The sequence below is a fragment of the Peromyscus californicus genome, unplaced genomic scaffold, assembly GCF_007827085.1.
Source record: "Peromyscus californicus insignis strain IS unplaced genomic scaffold, ASM782708v3 Scaffold_7__1_contigs__length_154581171, whole genome shotgun sequence".
NCBI lineage: Eukaryota > Metazoa > Chordata > Mammalia > Rodentia > Cricetidae > Peromyscus > Peromyscus californicus.
This window is the reverse complement of record NW_026294595.1, coordinates 61,728,066-61,741,666: the sequence shown is the minus strand read 5'-3', so window position 1 is coordinate 61,741,666 and position 13,601 is coordinate 61,728,066. Positions and strand designations below refer to the sequence as shown.

Here is a 13,601-nt window from a genome sequence, read left to right as displayed (position 1 = left end):
ACCTGGGCTACCAAGTGAGTTCCAGGAGAGGCGCAAAGCTACACAGAGAAACCCTGTCTCGAAAAACCAAAAAAAAAAAAAAAAAAAAAAAAAAAAAAAAAAAAAAGAAAGCAGGCTGACAGACTGATCTACAGAGCGAGATCCAGGAAGGGCACCAGAACTACACAGAGAAACCCTGTCTCAAAAAAAACAAAACAAAACTAACAAACAAAAATAGCTGGGCGGTGGTGGCGCACGCCTTTAATCCCAGCACTCGGGAGGCAGAGGCAGGCGGATCTCTGTGAGTTCGAGGCCAGCCTGGGCTACCAAGTGAGTTCCAGGAAAAGGCGCAAAGCTACACTTATATGGAAATGTGCACTTTCTTCTCCCATGTTGCTTTTGGTTATGGTGTTCCATCATAGCAATAAAAACCCTAACTAAGACTCATAAGAAGTCAAGGAGCAGGGATTTCTAAGTCCTAAACATTCTCACATTCTCTCTCTCTCTCTCTCTCTCTCTCTCTCTCTCTCTCTCTCTCCCTTCCTCCCTCCCTTCCTCTGTCCCTCCCTCCTTTCTCCCTCCCTCCATCCTTCCCTGTTCACAAACTAGGCCCTTTCTAGTTCTCATCTTCAATATGTATACTGTTTCTTCTGTACTATGGACCTGCATCAAGTTTCTCAACATTTATGTTCTTAATACATAGACCATGTATTAGTTGTGGGGGCTGCTCTACGCATTATCTAAAGTTTAATAGCACCATTTATCTGTATCCATGAGATGTCTGACATCACACATACACCCAGAAGGCAACAATCGAAACATTTGATCTCCTGATGTCCTCTGGATCATTTAGAGACCACCAGCCTGGACTATATCATTTCATCCAACCTCTAGATGTACCTCCAGGGCTGGCAAAGAACTGGGATGAAAATCCTCATGTTAAGTCTTCCGGTCAATCTGTAAACCACCTAGCCCTCCCCACCCTCACTGTCTACCTCCCACCAGCCCTCTGACACTAACAGGCTTAGGACTAGGATCAAGCAATGAAACACTCATCTCAGACCACAAATTTAAAAAGATACTAAACAAATTCAATATTAAATATAAGTAATATTTAATGCAAACATTCTTAAAATCAAATTGCATACAAATATATTCACAATGACTAATTTTATTTAAACAGCCAATCTCCAGTTCATTCACTGTTGCCTAAAGAGAACACAGTGAGTTTATAGCCCTAGCTTTGCCACATCTTCCTGCCAAGAGCTTGTGGATTGTTGGGAGTGAGGTTGATGCAATTGGGAGGCGTTCTGTTGGACAGTGCACACTTGTTATCTATATACTGGCCCACACCTCCAAAGAAGCAGATACGGGTCGCTTAGAGGGCAAGATGGCCGGAATGCCTTGACTTCCTCTGCTCTCCCAAAGGACCTGTAATTGGAGAAGAAACTGAGAGGCCATTTCCTGGCCTGATTTCAAAGTAACGGTCTTGGCCCTTATCTCTCCACCCAACAGACCAGACTGTTTGCTTATCTACCTGACAGTGGGAAGGTTGGTCAATTCCAGTACCCCCAAAACTTGGTCTATAAGTTTCAAGTTTGAGATTGCTCCAGTGAGAAAAGGAGAAACATAGATACCCTTCCCTATTGCTCTCCTTCACCCTGGGGCCCACGACAGAGGTGACATTTCACTGGATGTCTGGGATGAGTCCCATTGGTTGCTCTTCTCATGAGCCAGCACCACCATAAGCCTGGCACACATTATTTCTTTTTACAAATCTCCAAGTGCTTAAAGGAGTTGTCCAAGATTCCATGGCAAGTCAGAGACCAGCCTAAACCCAGGGTTTTATGCACCCCACCTTGGTCTTCCTCTCTTTGACTTCTGTCTTCTCCAACCCCATTCATTGATTCACATGGATCCTGTTTTCCTTGCACACAAATCCTGAAAAAAAAAAGCCATTCCAAAAGCTTCAGTAACTTTGTCGATGGCCATAGTGACTCCTCTGCAGTTGAAAAACAGAAGTAATGTTTTTGAAGGTTTGCTCCAGACCAGGCACTATGTTTCCACAAGGTTTTTAACAGCTATTACTTCCATATGTAATCCTAAAAATTTATCCTACAAATTGGGTATTAACCACCTTAACTTCACAAATTTACTGAAAAAAAACTAATAGAGGTGAATGATTGTTCCAGTTCTCACAGTTCACAAGTCCTTGTTTCCTTCCAAATGTGTTACCCTGACAATCTAGCCAATGGTACCAATGCTTCCAAGTCTCGGTATCACTGTTTTCATTTATGTTCAAATTGGCGTTTTGTTCCAAGGTTCAGTTGTACCCTGTTTCATCCAAACAATGAATTTAATCATGATGAGAAGCTAGCAGCCTGATATGTAATAAAATCCCAAACTGAAGACAGTGACAAGATCTTCCTCTAAAGAAACCAGCCAGGGCAGAGCTGTCAGAGAACTGTCTGGTGTGTGGAGCTGGGGTGTCGTTGTGAGATAAGGCCCTTCGAGCTTCCCATGGTCCTTGTCAGTGAATGGGTGATGCTCTGTGCTTGCTTAGGAGGCTGAGTGTCTACCCTGTGCTTTGCATGCTGCAGCACTCTGGGCATTCCATCGAAAGGGTTGATCTCTGCTGCAGAGAGCTCGGTCAGCATCTTGCCAAAAAGGAAGAATGCTCACACAAGCTATCTCTTGGGATACAAGGCCAATCTACTTATTTTATTTATTTAATGGACTTTTTTTTTGAAACAGGGTCTCATGTAGCCCAGGCTGACCTCACCATGTAGATGATGATGATCTTGAACTTCTGATCCTTCTGCCTCCACCTCCCAAGTACTAGGATTACAAATACATGCCTCCACTCCTGTTTTATGTGGTGTTAGGGATAGAACCCAGGGCTTCATGCATGCTGGGCAAGCACTCTACCAACCATGCTACATCCCTAGACCCACTTTACTTAAAAAATATGGTTTTATGTATGAATAATATAGTCACCTTTCATGTGGATTTCTAGATATTCATCTTGTCCTAAAACTCCAGTTTACCGTTTTACCAAAAGGGTGATTCTCACCATCATCGTGATAAGGAAGGAAATCACAAGGTCAAAGCAGTGTGGAGGAGTTAAGCCTCCTGAGCAAGTACAGTCCACTACTTAGCATGGTAAAGTACCCTGGAGCTTCCTCCTTGGCATCCTTTAAAGAGACTCCCATGGAGCAGGTACCACAAAACCCGCTAAGAGAAACAAGACAAAAAAAAAATCTACCTAACTCTCAGCCTGGAGTTCTGAATGTAGTAGATGCTAGCAAATGGTGGTGGGGAGTATCTTGTCTTATTCATGTGTTCATTCACTCGTTCTTTTATGGCAGTGCTGGAATCCCGACTCAGGACTTCACATGCGCCAGGCAGCTACTCTACCACGGAGTTATGGTCCCAGCCCCTCATCATCTTTATTATTAATATTAAAACAAGAACAGCAGTGCTGTCCCACAGCAGAAGATGGCCTCCATGAGTGGTGACAGTTCTTTCTCAGCTATATCCTCATAGCACCCACCATGGAGCCAAACCCACAGACTTTCCGAAGATCACCATATATAAAATCAACAGCTGACGTGGTACAGTGGTCGCATGGACCAAAATGTGGCTCTGTCTCTTTTTCAGCTTACAGAGTAACTAACCTTGAACAAATAGACCCTCTTCTCTGAGTCACTCAAAAACTCTCAGGTCTTCTTTTGCTTCCCCAGGACCCTGGACCCACATAGAGTTGGAAAATTCTTGGAAGAAAAGGGCTCAGGCCATTGAGCCCTTTTGTCCTGCTTATCTCCCTGGTAACATTAAAGCCGTTCTTCCCCATCTTTAACTGGGCTTCTTTGCCTCCAGATAGGTTGAGTTTTATGCCCCAAGCGGGAGTTAAGAGTGAAGGAAATCAGTCAAAACTTCCAAGCATGGAAACAATGGCTAAAGGAGCAGCCTTTGGAGCTAAGAAAGTCAAGTCTCAGCTTTGGGAACATCCAGATGCGCTGTCTTGAGCAAGTCTTTCATCCATGTATGACTTCTCTGAGACTGCTTTTGCATGGCAGAGATAATGATGATGGATGGCAAAGTGTGATCTATGCAAAACATTTGCCACAGCAGGTGAGTACTCAATCATTGGTAGCAACTAGCACATGTTCATTCTCTCTCTCTCTCTCTCTCTCTCTCTCTCTCTCTCACACACACACACACACACACACACACACACACACAAATGCAAACCACACACACACACTATGTCTTAGATTCCCAGACCTCATTGAGAGTCTGACTCATAATAAAGAGTTCAATATTGGGCTCTCTCCAAAGCAGAGCCTGAGACAAGGATTTGAGTACACATCCTATAGTTAATTCAGGGAAGTGCAGAAACATTGCTAGAGGAAGAGAGGATTCATCTGGGGAGAGACAAGCAGCCAAAAAAATACATGCTGTAATGCCAGCCACCTTAATAGAAAACAGAGAAATGGTGCCTGGGAGGGGTTATCTTGATCAGGTTCATTGAGGTGTGAAGTCCCACCATTCCCTGGGTTTGGCTCCTAGGTTGTTTGTATAACTTGATCAAAAACTCAACCATGTGGGATTATTACCAAAATATCAAGAGACTTGAACAAGCTAATATTTTTTTGTAAAACAACAACAATAACAGTAACATGTCACAATAGTGCGGTGTCCCTTTTGTTGGTAGTTAAGTAGAAAATTAGAAGACAGAAGTGGAGAGATGTGGTATAAAACAACCCAAGCAATCTTCCTGAGAGGTCTGGAAGAAGCTAGCAGCACACAGACATTCATCTCGCTGCTTCCTAACTATGGATACAATGTAACCACCTGCCTTGAGTCTCTCTACCAGGACTTCCCTACCATAGTAGACCCTTGACCTGTGGCCCCAAATAAGCTCTGTCTTCCTGAGTCAGACATTTTGTCACAGCAGCTAATACAATGGGAAAGAAGAGCCCGAGTAGGTGAGAGTCCACCCAAACCTTCACATGCCTGGAAGCTGTTGGCGGGGCCCTGACAATACCCGATACACAGAAGCTATGTAATTGGGTATTCCATGGACACTTTAGTGCCACCTGCATACATTTCTCTATTGTCAGAATAAACCCTTCATAAACCCCACTGCACCATCATTTCTTGAAGAGTGCTGACTTTATGGCTTCTTCATGAAAGATATGAAGCGGAGTGAGATGAGAAAGCAGAAAGCTCAAAAGGAGACTGAGCCACGAATGATCACAGGAGAAAAGGAGTCTATTTCAGTGAAGCAGTTTTATTGTAGGGGACGAAAGAAGGGGACATCTGGCAGGAAAGGAGAGGCAGTACCCAGGAGAGGATGAATTAGAACTCCTGGCTGGGACCAGCTCAATATGAACAGATGAAGGGACGTCTCTTGGCACAGGCAGATCGACGCCAGTGGCCTCCTGTGAAGGGAGAATAGGAGAATTTCAGCTCTTTGTCTACACTCACATGACACTAGGAATTTTGTGTTCCCATGGACTCTACACTTCACTCAGAAAGCTGCTCCCTCAGTGGCCAGCCTCGCTTCCTGGCATTCTTCCTTGAGTCTCCCTGGCCTTCCCTTCATTCTTCTGCAGCCAGCCTCACCTTGAGTACACAGGGTCACGCATCTGCCACCACCACAGCCAGGCTGGCCAGCAGCCCAAAATGCAAAGTTCCAAGAGCTTCCATCAACCCATCCAAAGCGCTTGCAGCGACCCTAGAGAAGGTAGGAGGCAAAGGGATACAGTGGGAGGGAGGGAGAGGGACAGAGCCAGCACTATCCCTATTAACCCCCAAGGTCCTTGACCACAGGGCCATAGTGGATAAGCTGGCAAGCTGAACTCTTGGCTCACAGCGATCATCACCACCCCATTCTCATCTCTATGGCGTGGTCATCCTTAGATCATGAACCAGAAATGGGGCAGGGGAAAACCATGTGCAACCTGCAGGTAAGGGGACAACCCCGAACCACAACAGTAGAGAAGCTGGGAGGAACTTGGACTCAAACCTGATTCTAAATCTTTGGTGGCACCTCAGTGTCTTGTCTGAGTGGCCTTCTGTCCCCAGTTCTTCAGGGAACAGTAAAGGGAAATACAGACAAAGCTGTAGCAAGGTTGATACTGGATGGGGTCAAGAGGTGCTCCCACTTAGTTCTGGTATCCCTCTTACCCAGCCCGTGATCCTGCCTCCAATCCAGACTTGACCCTGGTTGAGTACCCTGACAGAGCACTGGATAGAATAGTTAACTCTGAAGCTGTGGATGGAGGCAAGGCTGCCCCGGTAGCAGCGCTGGCAAACCGACTGCAGAACAAAACAGAAGAGAAAGAAGGGAAGTCCCTCACCCCTGGCCAGGAGTGCCCATGGTCATAGTCATGGTCTCTGAGTCTCCATTCCCATCCTCCCCGCCCCCACGCTCTGGCCTTACTTCCTGCCCTCTCTCCCCTCCCTCCATAGCCATAGCCATTAGAAAACGGTAGAGCAAAGTACAGCACATTTCCACAAGACCCTCTCCCCACCCAGCATCTCTGAAACTTCATCCTCTGCTGATACCCCCACCACCAGCCCACAAAAAGAGCAAGCATTAATGCTGTGGGAAATGGAGACATGTCTCCTGTCTGTCCCTTCTCTCAGCCTCAGCCACAGGCCACTTACTTGAGCTTTGTCAAACCGTTGAGGACTCCTCACCAGGAGGTACCGACAGGTCTTACATCCAGAGTCGCCCATCAGTCTCACTGTGTCCTCTTCCTTAGGGCACTGAAGGTCCTCATCGGGCACATCCTGGCCTGAGACAGCTCCCTCATCCCCAGGAGTATCTTCACTTTCAGAACCTTCCTCTTCCTCCAGCGGTATTAGCCCCTCCCCAGGAGGACACTCTTCTACTTCCGGTCTTGATATCCCCACATCCCTAGGCAAGTTCTCATCTTTCAATGGGCTTTTGAAGTCGGAAGTGTCAGACCCTGGCAAGTAGAAAATTCAAGTGTCCTTCCTTCACACCTTCCCCTAGTCTCCCTAGACCTGTGGGCATCTCCTATTCCACTCCCTGAACACCAGTGTGCAAAACCCTGCCTGAAAAGAAAGAAACCTACAGCCACATCTCCATGAGGAGACACCCCATGTCACACATGAGGTCAAGAAAGCTAACCACAGTAGCTTAGAGTCCATTCTTTGTGGGTCTGGGTCCTGGACTCAGCAACTACCACTTTTATTTCTTTGTTTGTGAAGTTGGTATACAACCCCAGGTACTTTATGGGGGTGCTCTGGGGACTAAAGGACATAACATGCAGAGAAAATGCTCAGTAAATTCAAAGTCAAAAGAAGCCATTATTACTGGAAACATCATTAGAATTATGTAGAAAGGACAAAATTGGAAATGCCAGAACAGAATCAAGGCTACAGGCATAACAGATGTTCTCAGGAGTCCTGCAGAATCCCTGTACCTCTAGTGTACAGGGATTCTGAAATTGGGAATGATTAGTGATGGCACTGGATATGTGAGTCAGACCTCATCTATTCCACACAGGAACAAAAGAGAGACAGCGAGACTGAGAGAACTGATGACTCACTCAGATGAAGAGCAGACGCTCCCCCAACTAGAAGAGCCAGAAGCAGAGGGAATTTCATCTTGGCTTTGTCCTGAAACAGAGAACACAGATGTTTTATACACACACACACACACACACACACACACACACACACACACACACACACACACTCCACAGCCAGACCATTTTGGACCCATGGGAGGAGGGTGTAGAAAAAGAAGGCAAGAATTTAGGATGAGCCAGAAGAGCTAAGGCTGAGCCCAGTCCATGCGGTTCTAAGGAACTCATCTGTTTTGCTTTGTTCATGACAAGGTTTCATACAGCCTAGGTAGCCTGGAACTCAATATGTAGCCGAGAATGGCGTAGAATTCCTGATTATCCTGCCTCTGTTTCCCAAGCACTGAGATTATAGGCATGTACCATCACCCCTGGTTTATATTTTGTTGGGGATTGAACCCAGGGCTTGGTGCATGCTGGGCAGGCACTCTACCAACTGAGGCCCAGCCCCAGCTCCAGGAAGTCCTTTCTGAACAAAATAAAGCAGTCCACAAGGAGCCGCTCAGCCTAGCTTTCCTGTAAGATGAATTATTTATTATTTATTTATTTATTTCTCCATTCATGTACATTAACGAGCTTGTCGGAGTCTGCAATGGGAGTGAATGGAGAAGCAATGATTGTCAACCTTGCTAGGAATGCACAGCCCTTAAACCGTGTGTTCCTTGCCCCAAGCCACACAGGACTCTCCTCACCGGACAAGGAGAGTGTGCCTGTGGCTCAGAAGTGCTGCTCATCGCACCAGCTCCAGCAGAAGCTGAAAGCCACACGAAGCCCTGCCAGCCGGCTAGAGCCCTCAGCCTGGAAGTCTGGGGCCTCCCCAGAGGCTGGACATCCCCAGTCGAGAGAACACTTACAGGCCTTCCTGGGTCGTGTCAAATTTGCAAAGCTGGATCCCCCCTCACCCCATCTCACAGTGACCTTTATAGACACCTTGGAGGAAGTCCGCTGGGCACAGGAGGGTTTGCCTCATCCAGAGGGAGAGGGTGGGCTGATAAGAGCCCTTTCTTCACTTCTTTGATGAGTCTACTCCTTAGCCACCACACGCGCGTGGGGGAGGGGAGCCTTGAGTTCTTGGTCTGAGCTAAGAGTTCCATTTCTGGGCTCCATTTCTGACTCTCCATGGGAGCTTTCCCCAATTCATTATTTTCCCACTTTACCTAAGGCATTGGGGGAAACACTCATTATCTGTTAAAGATTGACTTTTGACCACTTTCCCTCTTTGTAGACTGTTGTTTTAGGTAGAAAAGCACCTGTATGTAGGAATACTTTCACAAAGTTGTTTATTGGTTGATTGTACCATTGAAACGACTGGGCTATCCACCCATAGGATGGTGCCTGAAATGGCATCTGTTCTAGAGAATTCTCTACAGCTACACTTGTGCCTCTGAGCCTGAGGAGCTGTGTGCCCCATCAGGAAGGGAACAAAGCAAGACAGACAGGAAAACATGTGAGGGGTTTTGTTTGTGTCTGTCTGTCTGTTCACTGCCTCTGTTTCCCCCTTTGTTTTTTGCTTTTTGTCTTGCCATGTGGTCCTGACTGGCCTGATACTATATAGCTCAGGCTGTCTTCCAACTTGTGGCAATCCTCCTGTCTCAGTTTCTCTCGTGCTGAAACTGCAGGCATGTGCTACCATCACACCCAGCAAGGAGAAAATATTCAGTGTGAGAACACTGCTTTACAAGAAGAAACCTTGGGCAGCTCCTTCCTGTGAGTTTTCATCCAGACCATATTTAGATGTGGAAAGAATTCACACCAGCCTGACGACCTTGGTGGCCTCCATGAGTGAGAAGGAAGGTAACTGTTCCTTCTTTTATTATTCTACACGTCTCCAGGGATTGCAATCTATGTGTGCAAAATCTATACGCTGAAGTGAGACTTTATTAAAGATGTTTTTAAAACACATAAGACCGTCTCTGGGAAATTCTGATTGGTTAGTTGTTCTAGAGTAGAAAGCAAACAGCTGCGTTTATCGTGTCCAGGTTATGGGGATGAAAATGGACCTGGAATCACTGAGCTGAGGAGCTCGTTGAACAGGAAGTATTCTCATGCACCCAACTACTCACCCTCAGAATTGGACCCCTTGGTTGGCCAATCTACCATCTTCATAATCATAAAATTTGCTGTACAGATTTCAGTACTGTGTGTGGAAATATTGTCTCATTTAATCTTTGTGTGCAGTATATGCATGTACCTATGCACATATGTGCTCCACCTTATTTTTTGAATCAAGGTCTCTCACTGAAGCTGGCACTCACTGGTAGGCTAGACCAGCAGGCCAGTAAGCTCTCAGGAACTGATTCCACCTTGCTCTCTCCTGCACAGCATTGGGGTTACATATGTGTGCTGTTTTGATTTGGACAGGAGAGGAGAGGACAGGACAGGAGAGGAGAGGAGAGGAGAGGACAGGACAGGAGAGGAGAGGAGAGGACAGGACAGGAGAGGAGAGGAGAGGAGAGGAGAGGAGAGGAGAAGAGAGGAGAGGAGAGGAGAAGAGAGGAAAGGAGAGGAGAGGAGAGGAGAGGAGAGGAGAAGAGAGGAGAGGAGAGGAGAAGAGAGGAAAGGAGAGGAGAGGAGAGGACAGGACAGGACAGGACAGGAGAGGACAGGACAGGAGAGGAGAGGACAGGAGAGGAGAGGAGAGGACAGGACAGGACAGGAGAGGACAGGAGAGGAGAGGACAGGACAGGACAAGAGAGGACAGAAGAAGGAGAGGAGAGGAGAGGAGAGGAGAGGAGAGGAGAGGAGAGGAGAGGAGAAAAACCAGATAGGAAGAGAGAGAAAACAAGAGGAAAGAGGAAGGGAGACATGGTAAGGAGGACAGAAGACAAAGAATGCCTATATGGGGTGAATCTGCCTAATCAGATGAACCCTTAAAAGCACCTGGGCTCTTCCTGAAGTTACAGATCCCGTGTTAGAATATTCAACCCAGAGGACCTATTACTGGCTTTTAAAGTGGAAGACACCATGGCAAGGAATGTGGGCAGTCTTGAGGACCTAACTTCTTGCCCCTTCTTGCAGCCAGTAAGGAATCAGGAACCTCAGTGCCATACCCACAAGAAACAGAATTCCACCACAACCTCATTAGCTCAGAAATGTGGTCGAGCAACGTTTGGATTTCAGCCTTACGAGTCCCCAAACAGAAACCCAGCCATGCCATGCTCATATCTCTGATCTACTGAACTGTGCTGATAAATGCATGTGGCCTGACATTGCTAAATGGGTAGCAATATGTCCTGTGGCATGGATGACCAACAACCTCGGGCCCATCTCCCTGTCAGTTGGTGCGCTCGGCAGAGGGAGTGGCAGAGACACATGTCCCAGGAAATGAGCCTGAGGACCTGCTAGAATAGAAGGCAGAGACAGAAGAGCAGGCAATAGGCAGAGGGAGAGTCCCTTCAGAGCATAAAAAAACCATAAGGAGCCTCTTATAGAATCAAGTTCTGCTCAGTTGGACTCCCCAGCCTCATAAAAAGATGGGAGTCCGGATCTGATCAACGGCCCGCTGCCTGGGCTTGGCCAACACTCTTGTGGGGCAGATAAAAGGTGGTGAAAGGGGCAACAACACAATCCCAGGGCCAAGTGGCCCAAGAGATAGAGATGAAGCTGTTGCTCTGTGAAGCCAGTCCTGACAACAGCTTCCCTGGCACTTCCTCATTCAGATGTCCCAACACTTATTATAGATTCCAGAGCTGGAAGAGCCCAGAGGGACGAGCCAGTCCAGCCTCCCAGTGTCTGCTGTGGAAAGACCAGGCAGCCTGATTCCTTCCTGCTCCCTCTCCCTCTCAGCTGCAGCCTCACAGGCCCAAGCCACCATGGGTGATGTTTTACAAAACCCATCATCCCCACACTTCCTATTAAAAGTCTCTCTGCTCACAAGCAAATAACCCGATCTCATTGCTGCCATGTGCAAGGCTGTCCAGGAGCAGGGTCCTGTCCACCAACAGAGTCCTGTCCACTGATCCAACTTCATTAGAGTGATAGGTCCTCATCATAGTGATCCCAGCTTCTCTGACCTACTCTAGCTCGTCTGGTAGCCCCCAGCTAATGGTCGTCTGCTCACACAAGCCTTCTCTAAGAACCATCTAGACAAGCACACATACCCCCATCACAGCCAGTTACTTTGATCCACATCATTCTATTTCTTTTTGTATTTTAGTTTCACTTTTGAGATTATAATATAATTACATTTTCCCTTGCCATTTCCTCTCTCCAAATCCTCTCACTGATCTCCTTCAAATTCATAGCCTTTAAAAAAATTATTGCATGTGTGCGCGTGCATGCATGTGTGCACGTGCATGCATGTGTGCGTGCATGGTGTGGTGTGTGTGTGTGTGTGTGTGTGTGTGTGTGTGTGTGTGTGTATGTGTGTGTGATCCTAAATATAACCTGTTCAGTCTGTATAATGTGACTCCTATGTATGTTTTCAGGGCTGCCGCTTAGCCCTGGACAGCTCATTTATGTGCTCTTCCCTGGGGAAGGCCATCTCTCCTGCTCCCCTCCTTTATCAGTTGCCTATAGTTCTTTGCATAGGGCTGAGGCTCTGTGGGTTTTCCCTGTCTGTTTTGGCACGGCCATCGGTATCATGTTTGTTCAGCTCACATACGGGCACTCACGTTGATGAGACTTTATGGGTATAGTTTCTGACATTATTAGGAGACAAAAATCTCACAGCAAACTCCCTGATCCTCTGGCTCTTAAAATCTTTCTGCCTGGGTTTCCTCAATGTTCCCTGAACCTTAGGGGTGAGAGTGTTTTTGTAGATGTATCCATTGGGACTGGGCTCCACAAGCTACATTCTGGTTAGTTGTGGTTTTCTTTAGCGGTCTCTGTCTGCTGCATGTAGAAGTGCCCTTGGTGAGGGGTGAAGACTACACTTACCTGTGGGTATAAGGACAAATGTTTATAGACTGTTGTTGTTAGGGGTTAGACTGGTTAGTAAAGGAGTGGTTCTAGATTCTCCTCCAGTAGCCATGACTTCACTAGCACTGAGTGGTTAACTAGGTCTCCAGTGCCAGACATGGCTTCCTGTTTGTTGATTGGGCCTTAAGTCCAACGAGAGAGCTGTTGGTTGCTGCCAAGGTCTGTGTGCCACTGCTGCACCCTTCGGGTTATTGTGCCAGGCTGGTTGTTGACGGGATTCATGGGTATCATTGCTGGGTAGGACTGTTGGTTGCCTCCATCCTTTGTACAGTGTCTTCTGGTACTATGAAAGCTGTCCCCACAGGGAGGGGACATTCAGTCCAGTTCCAGATAAGGGGGCCCTGGTACCCATTTTTAAGTTCATGGTGTCTTACCTTCTATTTCTGTGATGGGGAGTAACAAAGGGCAGTAGCAATAGGTTATATATTTTGGGATAGTCCTAGCCAACAACTCAAAAAAAAAAAAAAAAAAAAAAGGCTTCTCATGCCTAGTATTAGGTTTTTGTTAGGTGGTCTTCGGCTCTTGGAGGAAGCACCATCAGCCCAGATGAGAAAAGTTAATTAAAACTCTGTGTGTGTGTGTGTGTGTGTGTGTGTGTGTGTGTGTGTGAGAGAGAGAGAGAGAGAGAGAGAGAGAGAGAGAGAGAGAGAGAGAGAGAGAGAGAGAAATTATGTGTATTATGTGTATTATGGTTTTTTAGGTCAATAGTTAGTAGTATAATTCCTTGCGGCTTTCCCAGACATTCTTATTGCTGTTTTACCATCCTTCCTCCTTCTTCTGTGTTTACCTCTCCCTCCTCCCTAAAGGTCCTCCCCTTTCCCGTTTCCCTGATCAGATCATTTGTACCCTGCTATTCCCCTTTCTATCGCTCTCACCCCCACCATCCTGGCAATGATCCTGTTTTACTGTCCTGGTTTTTATACTTAGTACAGACTATGAACTCAATTCTGAAGATGTGAGGCTAGGAGCCTCCAATGAGAGAGAACATGTAACATTTGTCCTTCTGGGTCTGGCTTACTTCACTTAATAAGATCATTTCTGGTTCCACCCACTTACTTGAAAAGTTCATGATCTCAT

At 46.6% G+C, this 13,601-nt stretch overlaps 1 protein-coding gene across 1 annotated transcript; it reads right to left on the bottom strand.

Annotated features, from left to right (window-relative positions):
- Nucleotides 1-5,265: 5,265 nt before the first annotated feature.
- Prg2 (proteoglycan 2, pro eosinophil major basic protein) lies at nucleotides 5,266-8,490 on the bottom strand. The gene is made up of 6 exons (XM_052725852.1): nucleotides 8,459-8,490; nucleotides 7,569-7,638; nucleotides 6,658-6,962; nucleotides 6,175-6,306; nucleotides 5,611-5,722; nucleotides 5,266-5,426 (listed from the first exon to the last, which is right to left on the bottom strand). Exons 2-6 carry the CDS (start codon nucleotides 7,624-7,626, stop codon nucleotides 5,368-5,370), a joined length of 666 nt encoding a protein of 221 aa, XP_052581812.1. The 5' UTR covers nucleotides 7,627-7,638; nucleotides 8,459-8,490; the 3' UTR covers nucleotides 5,266-5,367.
- Nucleotides 8,491-13,601: the final 5,111 nt, after the last annotated feature.